Source organism: Falco cherrug, chromosome 13 (assembly GCF_023634085.1).
Source record: "Falco cherrug isolate bFalChe1 chromosome 13, bFalChe1.pri, whole genome shotgun sequence".
NCBI classification, from domain to species: Eukaryota; Metazoa; Chordata; class Aves; order Falconiformes; family Falconidae; genus Falco; species Falco cherrug.
The window spans coordinates 24,853,704-24,874,578 of record NC_073709.1 but is presented as its reverse complement, the minus strand read 5'-3'; the positions used below and the strand labels follow the sequence as shown (position 1 = coordinate 24,874,578).

Here is a 20,875-nt window from a genome sequence, read left to right as displayed (position 1 = left end):
TCTGCAGGGCCGGGCCCCTTTGAACCCGGTACAACAGGCTGCAGAGAGCAGTCCACAAATATACTAGTGAACAAAGACCTGTGGGGGCTTTGAAAAGCCCCAAAAATTCAGCTTCTTCCCTTGGATGCTCCACCTCGTAATGCTGACATCCCAAAGATCTCCCCTACTTGTCAGGCATTAGAGCTATTCCTGGCTCTTTCCTTTTGGGATGTTATTAGCAATTTTTCATGTCAGACTGGATTACACACATTACTTCGCATGTTGTAATGTGAATAGCACTGTGATTAATCTCCACAGGATAGTACATCGGCCAACATTCTTCCTTTCTAGAAAGAGTAACTGCAGTGGGGTTTTTTGTTTTGTTTATGTTTGTTTGGGTTTTTGTGTTTTTTTAAGCAAAAAAATTACTAGTGAAGTCCAGAGCCTGAAAATAAATATTGAAATGGATGGGTAGTTATATTTTTCAGTGGGCAATTAATCAGTCAACCATATTAATTATGTGTATGGGGGTGGCATTTCCCTGACCCTAAGTGATGGCGACCTATTCAGCGCATCTTTACACCTAACTGACTGAACATCTCTGAAGTAGGAACATCTGCAGAAAATGCTTCAGTGACAAATAAACTCCATCTACATTGCTTTTAATAGAACCAACAATCCCTAGTATGAACCCAGGGCATTTTCTTAGCATCAGGTGGCAGCAGTCAATCAAAGAATCACACTTTACATTCACCAGGAGGAAAGACAGTGAGGTCTGCTCAGGGGGAAGCTAGGTGGGTTTCAGGCTGAAGCTTCCACATCAGACTGATTTAGAAAGAAATCCCACTTTGCCACAGGCTTTCTCAATGTAAGTCAGCTTTGCTGCCAAGGTAAAAGTCACAGGCCAAACTCTGGAGTAGTGTAAATCAGCAGGGCTCTACCAGCCTCAGTGCAGTTATACTGATTTACACCTGGTATGAATCGGTCCTGTACTGCCTAATGCAGTCCAGGCACCACCACGGTGCCCCTTCTCAAGCCTTAGCCACGTTAACACATCCCCTTTGTCTACGAAAACTGGGGAGGGAATTAAAGCTCTCATCTGCTCTTGTCTATTTATGCTGTTTTAACTACTGGCATTTTCCTTGGCTTGGACAACAAACCTGAACTATTTCACTCCTGGGTTTGCATGTGCAACTACCATGCCTAACCATTTGGATTAGCACTGTGGGGGAGTGCTTTGTTAAAAATACTCAGCACAAACTATTTCTATGTGAGTAAAAGTATAGTTCCAATGGCTTGAAAGTTGGACTCGAGTAAGACCTAACTCTTCCTTCACACAGAAGCGTACACACTTGCAGAAAGTGATACGCTTTAAAAATACTTGTTGAATTTCTTTTCAAGGAAAACATTACCAAAAAGGCAGCGTTTTTTGGGAAGGTGAGGGCAGATCCTCAGCAGGTTTAAGCCAGTGTTGCTCAAGGAAGATCAGTGAAACAATGCTAATTTTAAGCCAACACAGGGGATCAGGCTTCCTTTTCTGATGGCATGCAAGGACTTTAAAAATCACTGTTGGGAAGGAGGGCACGTTAGAAGTAACCATGTGTCTCAAGTTGGTGGCTAATCACTGGCCCTTCACTGTTTTTCTCATTACTAGGTTGTCTTGTATCTTGTATCTTTTATCAATTAATTCATTTCTTTTTTGGGTTGTGCAGCAAAGACTTCTTCTCCCTTCCCTCCCATTCCCCTCATCTCCTCCCCTCCCCGAGCCCTCCTCCTCCTACTCTTCCCAGTTGCTTTACCTTCAAGGATGATTTGTTTTATTAAACTGACTGTCCCCAGCCTCTGCAGTACATAATAAAAGCCTGACATAGCAGCCTGCCTGCCTTCTGTGTCCTGCAGATACTCATCATAAGTGTCAGGACATACCAAGGTTAGCGGTCACTGGAAGTGCGCTCGCTGGCTCAAGCCTTGCCAAACATGCTTGGCAGCTGAATGAATGTCACAGAGAATAGAAGGGGAATTACAAAGGTTAGAAAGAAGACAGCCTCTCTCTCTCTCTCTCTCTCTCTCTCTTTTTTTTTCTGGAGATATATAAGCTGATTTTTCACACTTCTGAAATAAACATCAGCTCATTCACAGTCCCTTTCCAGCACCTAAATCTCTCCCATTGTCAAGCAAATGTTTAATTTCTACCCAAGCCTTATTTCTTCATTAGCAAAATAAGATGCTTAATTCTCTCTTAATAGAAAAGGGGAAAACCACCAAACCCAAATGACAAAACAAGTCACCAGTCTGCTCAAAGATTTATATGTGTATTTCATATCATTAATCCTATTGAGGGTGGGCTTCTTTACAGCTAATCTTTTAAACTTTCACGAATTCTTGCTTAAGTGGTAAATCTAGATGATAGAAAAAGCAATACAGATGTAAAGATCACAGAATTGTGAAAGTCAAGTTAAAAACGATATTCCAGAGAATTGTGTTTTGGTTTTTTACTATAAAAGGGCAATAAAATGCTGACTGTAAGAAGACAATGTCAAGGAGAAAAGGGTATTGGTATTTTGGATACTCTTGACTGCTCGCCTTGGAGAGAGAGTTATTCTTGTCACAAACCCTTTTGTCTGCATCTGCTGACTGCTTGCCTGTAGCCAGCAGCATACTTTAACTGTTTTGTCACCTCCTAACATCACATGCATCAGCTGTTGTGCTTTTGTTACGGGTATTGTAGAGCTAATCCACTGTGGCTGTTCTACTGTGCAGTAAATAAAACAGAAACTGCTTCTCAGACAATTCTGCATGAATATTTCAGATGGCTTTTACAACTCTGATTCACAAAATAAAATACCCACCCCCCCAAACTAGACTCAGATGCCTCAAAGCTAATTGCATGCAATGACTTCAGGCATCAGAAACAACTGTTTTACTTGGATAAATGAATAGCAGACCTTTCTAAAGTTATTCTTTAAAAATACTAGACATACTTCTTTCCTTCCAACTTTACCTGTGTATAAATCTTTTATTTAGACTATTTCTGATTTTTGGCAGTGGCAACTTTGAAATATTTTGTGCCAATAAAACACTTAAAACCTCTTTGAAATCTTTTTTTCCAGAAGTGCAAGAGTCTGGGAAGATTAGTTTACTTTCACTTGGGCATCAAATAATTTTAAGCATAGAAGTAATTTCACAAAGTTCCTAAACTTCCCCCCTTCAACTTTCCTAGAACAGGGAATAAAATATTTACTCAGTAGTTCATTTTCTGCGGCCAATTGCTACACTGTGCTAAAGCAGGGTGGCTTTGAGCATGTTCACAGGGGCAACGGTAGCAAAGCCCAGCGTGAGGCCTGAAGCAGAAAAGATACCCCAGGAAAGGAGACAAACAGGTGAAGTACTTTACCGAGCATTCATTCACCCTTGTGCACACATGATTCCTCTAAACAAACTCTCCTACCCCTGCTGTTTGTTAAGTAAATATTGATCAAGGAGAGACATATCTCCTGACAGCAGTAGCACAAGCTGGGGACTTGTTCTGCAGACAGAGTGGACTTAAATGGATAAACTCAGATGCTTTAGGAAGGCCACACAGAGATTACTAGATAAAAAGGCAAGAAGTCAGAGCTGGCTTTCCTTTCCCCTCTGCAGGGGGTTGGGACTTGGTTATGTGGAACCTCAACGATAGAAAGAAAAGTCATCTGTTCCCAAACACAGTCTTATAAAGCGAGAAGCCTGCGTCTTAAGTGCCCGAATGACTTCCTATTTTTCTCCCTTGCCAGCTGATGCATTAATATTGCACACAGTAAATAGGGAGTTTAAGTCCCTCTCCTTGAGCACATGTGGGAGGCTGCCAAGGGGCAGCACCTCAGCAGTCTAATTTTCACTGCCCCATTGGATTCAACAGAGGGTTTACATCCCCTGCGGATGGTCCACTTCTGATTTTGCTGGGCTAGGGCACACGTTTTCCTCAGAAGCACTTTTTTCCCACTCATACTCCAAATTAGTGGTTCACTCTGCTGAATGTGGGATAAGGTACACACTGCCCTACATAAGGGTGCCCAGTTTAGGCTGGCCGTTGGTTCTCATAAGCGGATGGTGAAGATTTATTAGACGGATGTGTCTAATGGTAGTATAGCTGCAGAAACCAGTAGCAAAATTGTCAAGTCATTAGCGGCTGTGATTTCTTGTAAAATTTCACCAATAGGTAACAGCAACTTTATTTCAGTAAACTACCAAAAGTTGGGTGGACAGGAGAGGTAAGGCAAGTGCTTGTTGCAGCAGATTTTTAAGCACCTCTCAGAGATCAGATCAAAAGCCGCCAAACCACGCACACGGCAACCATAAAGCTATTCACCTTGTCTGGAGGGGCAGAGGGAGAGGATTAGACGTTAATTTTCAGTGCAGGGTCCCATGTTTAGAAGTACCAAGACCAACGCAACCGTTCTAATATTGTAACAGTGTCAGACAACTGCTTGGCTGTAGCACACAAATCTGAAGATCCTTCAGACAGGGACAGCTGGGCTAAGCTCAAACCCTTTTCTCATACGATGTCTAATCTGCGTTAAACTTCAGCTACATTTGTACGATTAGGCTGGCCAGAGCGTACCTACAGACTTTGCCTGCCGTATTGTGCTGGAGTCTGATAGTGTGTTGTATTACTAATGTTCCAAGAGTAAACACACTTGTAGGAAACAGCTATAGTTCAAGGCTGCACTTTAAAAAAAAAAAAGTTTCATCAGTCTTAGCAAAGGAACAAACGGCAATAACACTCTGTATCATATTTTACAAAGCTTCAAAAGAACAATGTCCCGTTGAGTGAAATTCAGTAGCATTCTGTAAACATTAATTTAAGGAAATCAATAGGCTCTGTGAGCTAAAGCCATATTGCAAGATAAACTGGCTGGAGTGCTACTTTGTCAAACAGATTTTAGTTTTCTCGGCTAGATAAAGACGGTTTCAAAATGGGGCAACGTGTTGCAACCAAGGTTTGAAAACTATGTGGCCTTCAAACAGTCTGCTTGTTCCTACTACAAAGCTGGATAAACATACTTTAAAAATGATAAGATTGGGCCAGGATTGATTTTACTTTCAAATTTTATATAAAGTAGAATTCTTGGTGAGTGTGTGCTTGGATTTTTTTGATCCTAATTAAGAGCAGAAATATACAAGTGCAGAACAGACAGCTCAAGATATCAGGCTGCCAGGAGAGGTTAAATTATTTGGAGGCAGGTTTCTTGTTTTGGGGGGTGGGGTGGGGGTTTGCAATTGCAGGATGTGGATTTAAAAAGTCTTTATTCATGTTGACCTGGTGGGCAACAAGTCGCCTTGCCAAATAGGAAAGCCAAAATCTCTAGTGGACTTAGGATCAGAGGTCTTCAGCTGGTGAAAGCTGTTCATGTTGCAGGGCGCAAGGTCGTGGTAATGGGAGGTAAACAGGTTGGAGGGGGTGAGAGGGAGAAGCTTCTAGTTGGATGATGTAGACAGTAGCTATAGAGAGGGACTCTGCAGGGAGCCTCTTAACCCAAGGATAAGGTATAAACAGCATCTATTAGACAAGTGATGGAGAACCTCTCCAGGATGATGAGCAAGTCCACTATAGGGGGACCAGTCTCACCATGGGTAGCTCCAGGTCTAGCTTTAATATGTGTGCACAGCGGTCTGCACCAGCACAAGCGCAGAAACAGCAGAAGAGATTCAGGGGAAATACTGCTGAGAAAACCTCATACAAAGTACAAACTAGATGTGCACAGGCATCCCCCACCGCCAGTCAGGGTAAGGTGAGCTTTGCTGGCCCGGTGCAACCTTCCTAAAGGAGATGCTTGAGAAACTCCACTTGCATCACCCACGCACAGCCCTGAGCCCCTTCCTCACACGAGGAAGATTTAAGCCTGGAGGCTTTGGAGGCAAGCTGGCACCTAAGCATTTATTCCCATAGCCGCCACAGCCTGTCATGAAGGAAACCTACCGAGGACAAGCCCTTCCCCATCCCTCCCTACCTGTAAGACACTGCATCAGAGCAATGCTGGGATCAAGCCAGCAGTAACACAGTGAGGCACCACACTACTTCTGAAGCCACGTCTCTGTGGGCTTGCAGGGAGGCTGGTGACACTGGGACCAGTCCCTTCCTTGCATGCATCCCACCGAGCCAGGAACCCCCCTGCTTTAATGAAGAGGTACAAGGCACCTATCCACTGGGCCCTCTGCAGACTAGGAACCTGCACAATTAGCAGCTGCAGGCACGGATCTGCTGTTGTCTCCAGGATAACGCTGCCCTGAGCAGCACTGCCCTGCCATCGGTTCTCCTGTGCTCATAAGGGCAGCGTCTGCAATACCCCTTGCTGGTGTCCTGGCTGCTGCCACATTTATCCAGCCCATCACCTCCCCTCATACACATGCTCTTTTCCCTAAGCGCAGCGAGCTGCTGCGTGGGACCATCTTAGCGCTGTGAGTTGGTGTGGCAGCATATCAAGCAGGAGGCTTTGGCTTCTACACAGGAATTGGAGGCAGGTTTTGGAGTAAGTTGCTACACTTTCTGGCGCGAAAGCCACGGCAGCATATGGCCCAATGTTCTCAGTTTAAGTCTGACACTTAACATTATTTAACAGTTTCTGTGTTAGGTGCTTTATAAGGTAAAGGAAATTAACAATTTTCAGCTAATTAGATCACTCAATTGGCTGAACATCCTGGACACCTCTTAGAAAAAAACAGGTTGGCTCAGGCAATGGAAAGGCTAATGCCTCTTCCATTATCACTTATGAGGAGAGAGAAATAGTTGGAAAGGATGCTTTTATTTTAAAAACACAAATGAAAAATACCTCAACTATTGGATGCTCCAGTAAACACACTTTTCTCCCAACCACCATCTTTCTAGAGAGTGGGGCGTCAGTTTGCCCATCACCACATGTGTCCCAATCCCCCTGGCTACAGCAGTAGCTCTCTGGTGCCACCACGATCTGCATTTATTGCCTTCGGGTTTCCTCTCACCACTCCTGCCACACAAATCTGTTAAGAAATGATTTTTTTAAAAAAAGAAAAGAGGGACAAGAAATTGGGTGGCCGTTTGGGATGATCCACTCTCCCACTGTAGCACACAAAGAGAAGCCCACTCTTTTGGGACAGCACTAACAGCAGCACTGAGCCTGGTGTTTGGGAAGGAAAAAGCATTAGCCCAAGTCCGGCTCAGAAGAGAAAAATTAGGAAAATAACAGAAGTTTCACACTGCATTTGCTGTAACACTGTAACTTTTTAACTCTTTGTAAAAAGCTGGAAAACACATGCCCCTCAAATGACTTAAGAATGTATTTTAAGTGTTAGTTTGAAGTGAAGCTGAGATCCCTTATCCCTTGACTAGAGTCTGGGGCACTAGTAATCTACTGCTGGCTTACTGTTATCTCCTCTGCCGAGCTCACAAAGAGGAGAGAGAATAGGCATGGCTCTTACAAGGAAAAAAACCTGACAGTAGGGATGCTAAGATGCCTGATGATATCGGGGAAGTGAAAGTGGTAGTGCAGTGAAAATGGATACTGCATGATACATTAGATTTAATCACTTGCATTTCAATTAAGCTTTTCCACAAATAAAGATTGGGAAGTACTCCGCAGGCTCCCTGCGCGGCTGGAGCGCCAAGCGCCGTTGGTGCTGCGTGCCCCGGCTGGACGCACACAACAGCGCTTCTGGGGCTCACTCAGGCTGAACCCCCCCTTCTGCCTCCCGGGGTTCTCCCTGTTAGGACCCATCTTCCCATTTCACAGTATGTGTGAGGCATCCTGCACCGCACACGTCACGGCATCGCCAGCACCCCTGTAGGATCCTTGTCCTGGGACTGCTGTGCCCATGGTTCAGGGGGTGAGCCTATCCACCACAGAAACACAGCTACTCTCTCAAGCAAACACAACAGCCTTAACAGGCTAGTTTTTAAGCACAAAACTTGGTAAGACTTGAGAGTAGAGTGGGTTAAAACAAAATAAAAAGACTTTTTGTTTTCTATTTATTTAGACTTTTTGCACCTTGAAATTCAGTTCTCCCTTTCCCCGTCCTCAAAAATCATCAATAGCATTTTACTGGGGAGATGATTATCAAATTTCCTTTTCTGCCTTACTGATGGATTAGAACTGCATGAGATGTAGGGGCTTCTAATGGAAACTCTGATTGCCCTTAACTTACTGCATTGCCAGTGGCACTGCTGCAGAATGGAAAAATCACTAAGGCTCCTACAGCTTATGATAGTTGGGTGTCTAGTATGTGTTGGGAAATGTAAGGAAGAAACACAGGAGGGGTTACTGTCACACCCCAGATGCTGTCTCATACAAAAACTGAAGGAGAAATAAAACTTGTAGACAAGAATAGTCTAACTTTAACTCAGTCCCATTGTGATGAAATGCAATCTGCTACAAGAGGCTGCCTACAATGCCAAGCGGCATATTATGTACCCTGCTGCCAAAATTCTGGCAGGTACCGCATACAGGCGCCCACAAAAAACCTGTCCAGAAAAGTGAGTACAAGGATGACCACCCAATTCTGGCTCTGCTGCAGGAACAGCAGACAGGTTATTGCATACTCTCCTGGACACATCAGCCAGCTGGGAATGTGATGTGTTACTCAGAAAGACCGGGAGGTACAGCCTGGACTGTGATAAGCAGGTGTGTCTCTCACCAGCAGTAAGTCTTCTGCTTTCATGGTGTACTTCCATGCATAAAAGAGCTGGGCAGATAGAAACTGCTGGGTAGACCATGGATATAGAGGAAAACTGGTTCATAGAGCTTGTAGTGTGCAGGGATTTATTTATGTTCAGCAGAATTTGACCCCATAGATGAACCATTAACACTGCAGTAGAAGTGATAATGAAAGGTTTATAAATCTAGAATACATCTTATATATATAAAAACATCATAAAAGTTAGCAAACATCTGTAATTGGTGTTGCTTGCTCTTGCACTTTCTTCCCATCTCTCTGCATTGCAGACACCTTTGTCTTCTGTGTCTGGCCCTGAAAAGCTCCACCTGTGCTCTCTCCCTCCTCAGTTTGTATGTGCTGGGGTGGGGGGAGCGTGCAGGGAGGTAGGGGAGAGGGATGGGAAGCAGGTGGTGTTTAATCAGCCTGGCAGGGAAAACAGGCAGTCACCGGGGTCCTTTTGGGGGTGTCATGAAGGTGGTAAGCGTGCCCCCTGGCAGCAGGGTACCTCCTTTCCTCTTTCCCAAGGCAGAGTAGGGGCAGGGGAAGGAAACTGCATGGTTATGGGTGAGGGGTGTTGCAAATGAAGCTCAGGTGCCCCCTGATTAACTCTCACCAACCTCCTCCCAATGAAACCACGCTTTTATGGGCATCTGGAGCCCATCGTGATGGGATAAACTGCTCCATCTATTCCACTCTGAGCCATGCAGCTAGACAAACTGGCCTACAAACACCCAGTTAAAAGCTTCAGCACAGGACCTGCCGGGGACTGGTGAGCCTCGCAAGCCTGTGGGGTCAGAAGACGAAGTCTTACATCCTAATGGACTGAGCTCTCTCTTATTTGACTCCTCCTTATCCCTTGCGGAAGGAAATGGTGCGACTCCAGACGGTGCTGGATTAGATAACCTCGAGGCTGGGCCTCCTCTGATGGAGCCAGCCCTCTCTGCAATTGCATGAGATAAGCCACTTCGGCTTCCCCCTCAGCATTGATACTCAGCAGTTAAAGGGCTTTTATTTGCAACGTTGATTTCCCCTCTCCCCTCTAAAAACTTTCTGAAGTTGTAGATTACTACTGCTTTAAATGCATTTATGCGTCTACGCCACTGTTCTCCCCTAAGTCCCAATCAATGCAGCAGCCTTTCTGCTTAGCAACAGAGATCATGCCACCCTGGTCTGCTGCTCTCTACAAAGCCTCTCCATTAACCACAGAAACAAGTTCAAGGCCACATCTTTGAGCACTCTGGACCACCACCTGGACACCGCTTCTTCTGATGGCACATTTCCACTAGAGCCTTGAAACTGCCCCCCCCCCCCCGCAGAGGGCAGTTCATGAGTCCCTCCGGTAGCACACAAAACGAGGCAGAGCCTGGCTGCGTACCTTCCCCCTGTGCAGATAAGAAAGATGAACCTTGCCCCTTCCAGATCTGCAGGGAGAAATCATCTCCAACATGTTGATTACCTTCAGCCAGACCTTCTGGCTGTCCCCCTCTCCCTCTCGCCCACCCACACGTGCATGTCAGGAGGGCGCCAGGCTCTTTCTCTGCACTGTGAAATCCAGCTGCACTCTAGTACTGCAGGTGATGGGCTCGGTGTAACTACAGAAAGTGACCCAGTACTCTGAAGACTCCCTCCCTTTTGGACCAAACAATATTTCCTAACTTCACTTCTTGTGTTACTAGTATCGCTTCAATAGGATACTGAACCATGACTGCTTCACCTCCCAGGTTATCTCTCTCTCACGCAGGCGAAGGACACACAGTTCTCATGCACCCCTGCAATATTCTGCTGTTACTTCCTCACAGCCTCAGTATTTCAACCTTACAGATTGAACTGTCTTTGAAAACAGTGTTCCCATTGCACTCCACACCAATGCTGGAAAGTCTCTGCGCTGCCACTGCTCTCTCAGCCCAGGGTTACCTGCTTTGAGAAAGGGCAGGACCCCAGAAAGCTGGCCCAGCAACCAGCATGGGTCACAATACTGCTAAACCTCTCCCATGGTTTCCAAAAGTTATGACAGTTTGATAATTCACATTATGAAAGCCTGACTCCTGTCCATTTTAAAACACACTGAAGATATCATGCAAAGAGTGTTCTGCATGAGGGTGACCTATTCAACGTCCTATAGGACAGGCGATCCTATCTGAAAGACTTCTGCTAAAGTCAGTCACACAGCACTGACCCCGCACCATGAGATGGTATTGCCTGGGACCTCCTCTTTTGGCAAGTGCACCTTACAAAAATAAAAACAACGCCCCACTCCACCCCACACCCATAAATACGATGGCTCTGTGGCTCCAAATCCAGGTCTGCATTTAATTTCTAGTTGTAAAATAAACAAATGAAACTTTTTTCCAATTAACATTTAACATATATTCACATACTTGACTGTACAGTAATACAACAAAAGACAGCTCTTCAGCTGGCACAGATTAATTAGTTGCAATGATTGCTGGAGCTGACTTACACCAGAAACTGAGAATCCAGCCCAGAATTTAGTTCAGTGTCACGGAGAAAAAGCATGGGGTGTGTGCGATGCAAAAGGAAAAATCTTACAAAGCTAGTAAGCTAGCCCACTATTTCACATCTTTCTGGTAAGACATCTATATAGAACAGCTTAGATAGAGTTTAGAAGATCAAACATTTTCCTCAATTTTCACAGTACAAAATGTTCTATGTCTTTTTAATGTGAGACATTAGAACAGGATATAAGAAATTTCAGCCGATCAGGTCTTGTGAACAGCTACCCTCCTCCTTCACTAAACAGTGCTGCTTCTCCGAAAGTTCTGAGTGAGAAATTTAGCTATGTCCTCTAAAAGAAATTAAGGAAGTCTGGAAGAAACATGTGCAACTTGCATGTTACCCGTTACTACAACTAGGATTTATTAAATTGTAAGAGAAATCACTGGTTTCTTTTCCTTTTCTTTTTTCCCCCTCTTTTTGTTTTTGCAAACACCACATTTTAAATTTAACTGCCTAGCCTAATGAACTCTATATGCAGGATGAATGAAAAAGCCTTTCAGCTTATGAAGGGTAAGACTTTACATGAGTGAGGGACAACATGGGTTAAAATTCACCTTGCTTCTCACTCCTCATCTACGATGGATTTTTGGAGAACGACAGACATCTGGAAATCAGTTTTACATAGAAAAATAGAAAACAGGGAAGAACTAGGAAGATGAATAAAGGCTCATCACAGACACAAAAGACCAGAGCAAAAAGAAGCTTGGATTTGGGTATTCTTGTCTGGCAAGGAGGCAGGCAGTAAGGCTAATGAAGCATTTGCGATATGGGACGTATGCCAGCGTAACAAAGAAGATGTGCATCAGCTCTGCAGATGTGCCAAAGCCCCCAGAGCAAAATAATGACATAATCACCATCAGTGTCACAGACCAGACTGTACACAAGGTGACATGGGAGAGAATAAATAAGAGTCTTTAGAGGCCTATACTACACACACGGGAAGGAATAGCCATTCCTCACAACTGCCACAAGAGAGTGGCGAGATGTTGGGTATAATGTGTGCAGCTAGCAAAAGAAACCTTGAATTGTGCAAGGCTAACACACTATAAATTGGTGCTTTTCTCGATCTCCAGTTGACGTTTCAATTCCCACTACCCCTTGTTGAATGCAAAATGAAATGGCAGTAGGAGTCGGAAGAGTTTGCCAAGTTTTATTTTGTTTTGTTTTTTGTTGGTTTCTTCTACTTTTTTTCTTTTTTTTTTTTTTTTTTTTTGAAGGGGGTTGGCTTTTTGCGAAGAGGATGGGGCAATAACGATGAGTACTGGTAAATAATTGTAAAAGAAAAAAAACCAAACCAAAACACCCAAAACAAAACACAGCACACCACCACTACAAGCACACATGCGCACAGGCAGAGAAACCCAACACCATTCAGCTGGAACAATCCTAGGATTCCCCCAAAGCAAAATTAGAAACAAACGAGGACGGGTTTTGCTTTTTTTTTGGGGGTGTGTGCTTTCTGGTTTGCTGCTATCCATGAACTAAACCAGGAAAAATCCCACTAAAATATTTTTCCACGCTAAAAGACAAGATTACATTGATTTTATTGATCAGTAATAAAACACCGCTTAGGGCAATTTAGTACTTAACATGTTATTTGCGGTGGGGAGTAATCTGAAAAGCTCTGAGTAGCCTTAAATCATTTCACAACAGCTCTTCCTGCATAAAAGCAAGTGTTCGCCTCTGTACAGCTGTGTGATTTTGTGGTATATTTTTTTTACAGGACTTTTGTCAATTTTTAAAGGGAACATCTGTTTGATAAAGTAGAACAACACTGGTAGTAATCCACAGGCCTAAGTGGGCAAACTGTGAAAGAGCAGGAGATGTGCTGAAGGCGCCAACAGGACTCTTGCAGAAGGAAGGCTCAAGTACGTAATTGTTTGCAGGATCTGGCCCTACAAGAGGAGCTCAGAAGAACAAAGCACTTGGCTTCACCAATGTCCCTTTTCATTGCTTCTAATGAAAGATTCATAAGAATAACTTTAATTTTTTATGATCTTTTTTTGCATTACTGTATTAGCTGCATCTACTTTGTATGCAATTTCTTCTTAAATACAGAAAACCTGTCTCAAAATGCCAGGCATAATAACTTAATCAGTACAGTAATTGATCCTGATTATTGTGTGGTCCTTCTCAACAGCAAGGAAGTGAACTGGAGCCCAAAAAATGTTTTATATGATTATTCCTTTTCACTGCAAAGTGATGTATTTATGAAGAATGCAGGGAAAGTTCTTTTTTATTTTTTTAAAGATGAAAAAAAAATATTAAAACCTCCCTAATTTTCTAGTTAAACTGTTCAGTGGAAGAATGATTGTATTTGTCCTTTTTGGCTTCGCCCAATTAATTGGAGCAGTAACATAACGATTGTTAATAAACAGCTCTAATTTGAGTGTACTTCTTGCCTATCTCCTAACCGCACCATATCTTTGTTTTGCGTATCATCAGGGAAAACAAGGAAGCATGTATATAATTTTGTTCTGTTGTATATGAAGTTTAATAATTATGCCACAGAGGATTCTAAATTAATCGCAGAAGACACAACATTATTAATAATCTGTTTAGCAAACTCCAGCATCTTTGCACTTTGATGTCAGGAGCAAAGACAGTATGAACTGTGGCAATTTTTTAAATTGGGTGAGTGTTTGTTTCTGTTACAGCTTATACCAATGTTTTCTTTTATGCTTTTTCTACTGTTCACCTTTCTTCCCTCTAAGAAAAATCCCCCACAAAAACAAATCACAAACCAAACCCACAGAACTACTCAACAAACAAGTCTGTGCTTATTTGGGTGCCTTTCGATCAAAGCTGACAGATCGAATTTTTCATTTATTTACCAAAGTTTCATTGCAGCCATTCTTCATAATTACAGCAGCCTTTTAATTTTTTTTTCTTCCCTTGAATAGGAGAGAAGGGGTTCTGAGAAAGTTTTTAATTAGCTAAATAGGTCTGTGTAATCTAGATGAAATAAACACGCCCGTTTGAAAGGGTTGTTAGAACTTTTCCAGCCATTTAATCCATAGATGGCTGAACACAATGATACCTTCCACAGAAAGCTACAGCCACCATCAGCAGCTGTTAGAAGAGAGCTTGCTCCCTGCTCCTATTGATAACCCTTTGTGGAATGAAGAAAAAGAGCTGAGGGAAGGAGAACTGAATGTCAGACAATAGACATCGCTATACACACTGTCTCTGAACTTTCCTCATCTCTGAAGGACAATTAATTATGAAGGCCTTTGGGGTAGGTCGAAGCAAGGGAAAACCTACTGCTGGCCCAGCACTCCAGCCGCTATCTCTGTGTTTGTTAAATGGTTGTGCCTGTTGGGGAACCAGAGTAGCAGCCACCAAAATAGCCAATAGATCATTTAGGAAAAAAGAGCAAAAGATTTTTTTTATGTGTGTCTGTCCTTGTATAATTCTATTCTCACTGTGAAATCATCCATACACAAAACACAAGGACAATTTTTTTTTTTTTTTTTAGAAGAACCACAGGGTAGGTTACAGTCAGAAACGGCCTCTCAGTGGTGTGTTAAAAAGGATGGTCTTTTCACCAAATCATTTCACAGAGGCAAAACAGACAAACACAAAGAGTTGAGACTTTTTCTCCTACATTAAATAGAGTAACTGATAAGGTCAGACATATGATACCTAAAGACATGAATCTGTGAACTCTTGAAGTCAAAGGACTTCTCTGTGCAAAGGAACAATCTTTCAAAGGAAATAGATCATAGAACTCCACTGAATCCCCTTTAAACTTTATGAAGCAGGAGGAGAAAAAGCTCTAAGTAGGGAAGCTTGACAGAAGAGCCTTGAACTATTTTCTGAAGGAAAGATGAGACCCTCCCTAGGCTGCCACAAAACATCTTTTTTTTTCTAAAGGCTCTTCTGAACTTTGATATGTGCCAAGACACCGCTATTGAAAGCTGTATAATTATGTGCTATAGCCACTGTAGAAAATGCTTTGTTCACCACAACAAAGAACAATAAGCAAAGTAAAGTGACATTACACTGTATCTTTTTCTTTAAGAATGTTGAGAAAGGTCACGGTATGTTATAACTAATAAAGCTGTTGAGTAAGGAAGTTTAAAGTTGATCTTGCTGTGCTTAAATGTAACCCAATGACAAAAAGGCAGAGGGAACTAAAATTGTAATGACATTAAAAAATAGATCATATATCAATGTGCCAACTTCATTATACAAACACCTTGAATCCAAAGGACACAAACAGAAAACCTGAGTGTACTCTTGCAACAGTATTCCTCTCGCAATTCTCTCCCTAATAGCTTCCAACTACAATCTGCAGTTCAACTAATGCAAAAACTGATTAATAAGCATTAATTGATACATGTAATGCACGGACCTTCTATTGCAAGCTGTGGATTTTGTTACTTGACTAAAAACCAGGTTCATTTCCTCTGCAGTTTCAAGGAAAGCGCTGCTGTTTCACAAGAGAACCTCTTCAAAATGAAAAAAAAAAAAAAAAAAAAAAAAGGAAAAAGGCCTGAGGGCATCAATTAATCCTGAAACCAAGACTTCTAAGTGAAAAAGAAGTTCCATGTAGACACCTGTGTTTCAGTTTTCCTTCAGAGGGATCAGGACAGTTACGTTTGCTACTCTCAAATTTCCAAAGCAGCTTTACCCTTCTTGCCGCAGTTCACCAGACAGCGGCCTTCTGACTTTGTCTTTAAGAATGCTGAGAACGACGTTGAAACGCTACAACAATAAAGCCCTTGAAGGAGGAAGTATACAGCTGAGAGGAAAAAATGCAAGGAGTTTAATGCTGAAACAAACAACTGTCCCGTTAGGCTGTGGCCACTGCTGGTACCACCAGAAGTGCAGAGACTGCCACGGCAGAGCGGTTTGTAGGGAAAGAGCAATCTCTGAGATGGAAGTTAGCAAGTTATGGACTTGATTTTCACTTCTCTTGACACCACTTTGCACTGCTCCGGTTGTGTAAAGGAGTATTAGGGTGGTAATAAATTCACTTTACGGTGCCTGTGTATTGCAAAACCACTCATAAGTGGCCTTAGTTTAAATAAGAATCAGGTTCAAAGGTTTTAATTCTGCTTTTGATGAACACCAATTCAGTTCAAGATGAATCCCGCAGATTAAACTGGGAAGAATACAGGTTCCTAAAATAAGCACATGAGTGGCCAGAATTTTCGATAATTTAGGATGTCTTAATTTCTGGATGCAGTGCTGCACACACTTCACTTTCAGGGAATGGACCATCGAGGACCTCCTGACAAAGTGGCTCTCATTAATAGATCTCCAGTTGAGCATCCCAAAATGGAATTGGCCTAAAACCATCATCACTTCTGAAAATTTTGGCAGCCAGCATTCCTCTCAAGGGTTCATAGGCCACTTACGTGACTGGGTTATTGCTTAGATTTTATAGGTGATGTTATTTGAATTGTTTTACATAATCTCTTTGATTTTTATGGGACTAACTCAGAGTGCCTTAAGTTAAACAGTCTGCTAAGACTTGAGTACAACTGGTCTTAATTAGGTTTTTCCCACTGGTATGATTTCCCCCTGCCAAAGGCAGAGCAAACTTCTTAAAAATGGTTTTCTCCCCCTTTGAAACGATGACACGTGCCGTAACTAGCGCTATGAAAAGAGGCAATCATCACGTCAAGCCCCACTGTACCAAAACTGCATACAGTGTATTTGTGCAAATAACGCAGCTTGGCAGACGTTTCACTATTGTGATCAATCTCAATAACTATGTCTGCAAAATCGGGTGAGTTCCCGTGAAGCAGCAGGCAGGCTGAGCTCAGAAAGATGGCGTGTGCAGGGCTTGCTTTGGTGCTCATTTGCTCGCTACGCAGAGGAGCGTAGCAAGTGTAAGGAGTAGGCAGGAGGGCATAGAGCGAAATCGCTAGCACAGAGAGAGACCCTAAGACTTCAGAACTAAGACTGAGTTGTTAAATGCCCACAAGGAAAAGGAACAGCATCATGCAGAGAGACATTAATATACACAGAATGACGGTAACTACAAAAAAATGCCAAGGAAACGAGGATGATGGAGCAGGAGTGGGAGCCAAAGCAAAGCTAAAATCCAGGTATTGCTCTCAGGCCAATTTCTTTTGCTGGTGTTAGGTACATAAATTGGGGGGAAAAAAATCTTATTATGGTTTTTAACCATATTTTTATTTTAACTCACAGCATGGTGTCCTGCTTGTTTGAAATCATCCTGCTACTGTGAGCTCTGATGATCTGTGTTGGGATGGATTTTGAAAGAGACTTACGAAATTATTTGGGATTTTGTTTTCTTTTAATGTACAGCAACAATACGTGACTTTAATTATTGCAGCTGGCATTGAAAAGCCTATAGCAACACCACAGATGAGACAGATATCAAGTGGCACAGCAAGCTGTCCTCTCTTTCTGACCAACTTTGGCATTAGTGCTGGGACACTGACATTTGTGGCTCTCATTCACCAGGACAACCCACCTTCTCCCTCCCTGGAGAAATGACTCCAGAGCAGAGAAGCATCTTCACCTTCCTCAAAAAAAATAGTGGGGTTTTCTCCCCCCTTTCAAAACTCAGTTTAAAATTGCTCTGGGCAGCTCAGCACAGGTTTCTCCACCTAACACTACTGCAAAAGAAAGAAATGTGGAACTGGCTACACACATACACACAAACGTGTGCACACAAACCACAGGCAAAGTTGCATCGCACTGGAGGAGGTGTTGTATCTGTCTCTGGCTCACAGCCACAAGGGTACAATGGCAAAGCTAAAAACGATCAGACATGTGGTTTGTTAAACATCTTATTTGACTTTGCTACAAGCTGTCAGTTGCAATGTGCAGGGAAAGGAACACAGTACCACAGATTCCTGAGCAAATCAATGGCACAGCCTGATATGGACCAAATGCACATTTTAGCTTTATCATTTCTTCCTAACAGCCAATTTAGGAGTAGTAAAGTATATGCATGAATTTCACCCAAGAAGAGATAAAGACGAAGGTTTAGGAATAGTAGTGTAGGTGATTTAAGAGAAACAGCATATCAGACTAATCAGAAGATCAGCAAAGCATCACTGAAGTATGAGAGGAAGGAACTTTGATGATGCTAAATATGGCAAATGCTCAGTTTGCTAAATCCTTTTGGATCCAATTTCAACATTACAGTACTTGTCATTTTTGCTTTGCAGCTTGTGGGGGAGGGGCCAGGTATTTATCAGGAAAAGTTACACTGGTTACATTAAAAACTGCACCGTACAGTTTAATGATCTCATAACTGCTGGATCTTCAGTGCAAAACCAAGATTCAAACCTCCTCAAAGTTCTCATTATACGAGATAACACAAGAAAGACTGAGTGAAAGGATCTGCAAATCATTGTCATTTATAACATCTCCTTCCCTCCGTGATGGGGGGAAAAAAACCAACAAGCGGCTCCTTTCCTACCAGCTGCTAGACCACTCGGTAGAGGAGACTGCAATCACTAGCAGTGCTAAACACACAAGATTTCAATTTTCTCATCTACCCGAAAACACCTACATGGTCCCCACAGTTCTTTATTGAAGGAATCCATTTGCATTAACACTGCAACTGATGTTTCAAAAAGGAGTAGTAAGTCCCTGAAATCATTAAAGATACAAGAACCTTTAAGGGCAAAGAACATTTCAACTTAGTGTTTTGCAAATAGAAAAAAAGTTGCTTTGAAAAGAAAAAAAGCTTGAGGGGATTTAAGCACGTTTTGACAGAAAAAAGTTGGTCACAACTTATCTCCTTATGTATTACCTTTTCTTGTCCCGTCTTCAGCTTTTATACCTTGGCATATAGGCAGGGCCACCTCCCAGTGGTGGGAGCCTCCTGTCTTGCCCGTGCCTGAGTACCTAGCAGGGCCAGAGCCCTCAGGAGGGCCTGGGGGGCCACAGCACACCAAACATGAAGTCTGGATGTTGTCTTCAGCTGCAACAAATGGCAAACCCCTCGAGGAACATCCTCTTCTCTCCTCTTTCTTCATCTGCTGCTTCCATGCAACCATTCTACCAGAAAACTCTGCCTGCCCAGAAGAGGGGGAAGGAGCCAAGAGAACCGAGAGGCTTTGCTTGGCACTTTTTTGCATCATCTGAACTTACATGCTGTGAAAACAAGCACTGCTAAAAATCCCTCAGAAGGATTTTATGCAGGAAAACACCCTCCTTATGCCAACACATGTCACTTTTGCTACAGGAGGGGGCTCATTATGCCACTTGACCCCGAGTGAAAGGTGCAGACAAAAAAAAAAAAAAAAAAGTAATTAGTACCACCATCACTTTCCCACTCCACTTCACCAAGAGATGGGATTACTCGAGCCTCCCCCTCATGCACACCCTGATCAAATGCATCATTACATCTGACTACCTGAACAATGCAAACTGCCATCCTCAGCAGGGAGAAACACTCTCCCGTGGTATCACCGAGGGTCAGCATGTTAATGATAACAATAGTCTGCTGAGCTACCAGGCTAGCCTGTAAACAGGAATCTTAATCAAAGCCACAAACCCGTTACAGCAGAAAACAGAGAGCATTTACTTCCAGTAGTCATTTTATCCTGCAGCTTGACAAAGCAAATGCATTTTAGTTCTCTAAATCAAATGATAGGAAGCAGAGGAAGGTAACTGCAAGTGTTTGATCATGCAATTACAGAGCTTCAGAAGAGCTGTGAGGTGACTTCTTTCAGTACTGTCCCTCCTAAAGGAAACTTCAAAAAGTTGAAACTAAGAAACTTACCAAAAAAAGTTAAAACTTTTATCTCTTGTTAAGTCCTAGTGAGGCGTAAGTCTCCAGCTACCAGGGCTAAAAAGATCAATTAGCATCATTCAGGGATGTGGAATGCCCAGATTCCACCGGTCACGGCCACAACAAAAAAGTGCATTATTTTAAAGGCAGCCTGGACCACGGAGTGACTCACACACACACAGAAACAAAGATCAGTGCCTACCTCAAAATCATTTGCTTTATTGTAGTGCATGTTCAGGGCCCTGTACAGCTCACAGTCTCTGGTTATAGACAGCTCCTCAGTGCTCGTGACCCCGTCGTTGATGGCTTGCCGCGCATACTTCTCCATCTGAATGTAGTAAAACTCACGGAAATTGCTAAACCACTTGATGAGCTGAGAGGTAATGCATCTGTTGAACTGTTAAATTTAAACAGTAAGAAGGATAAGAGCACTGACATTCCTTCCCCCCCAAGCCCCATTCCTTTCAAAAAGCATTCTTTCCTTCCCTTCCCCACCACCTTTTAAACCCATGTCTCTGTGCTCTGTGTTCCTACTGCGGGGGGTGGGGGTGGGGGGGTTGGAGGGGAGAGAGTGGAGAAAGCAGCTGGAAAGTTATGTTAGTGTATGAGACGAAGGGAAAACATATATGGCCCCAAAGTTCCAGGACAAATAACTGAAAGGTAATGATACCGCATCCAACCATTTTCCAAATCTTTAAAGTAGTCTAGATTTTTTTACCATTGCACCTTCCCTCCTCCCAGCCCGCCATGCTCTCATAATTAAAAAATGTGGCATAACTTACAGGACGCATAAGGAATAGTTATTTTGATGTGTAGGTGTTATAACCACCACAGTGGACTCTGGTATATTTAATTGGCCAGCCCCTTTACACCTTACGCTGACTTAGTGATTTTTACATCAGCTGCTGAGTAAACTGGGAGAACGTGACCTTTTTGCTTCTTTCTGATCATTCTCTGCATGCATCGCAGTTCTATGTGCTCGTG

The 20,875-nt window shown here is 42.9% G+C and overlaps 1 protein-coding gene across 7 annotated transcripts in view; it reads right to left on the bottom strand.

Moving 5' to 3' along the window:
- PROX1 (prospero homeobox 1) overlaps window positions 1–20,875 on the bottom strand; it is a 51,487-nt gene that overhangs the window by 8,167 nt on the left and 22,445 nt on the right. For 6 of the 7 annotated variants that reach the window (XM_055725479.1, XM_055725476.1, XM_055725477.1 and 3 more), the window contains one exon: window positions 20,094–20,288. The exons of the other annotated variant lie outside the window; for it this stretch is intronic. In XM_055725479.1, coding sequence (XP_055581454.1) covers window positions 20,094–20,288 — 195 coding nt within the window. The remainder of the gene's footprint in view (window positions 1–20,093; window positions 20,289–20,875) is intronic. 7 annotated transcript variants of the gene reach the window in all.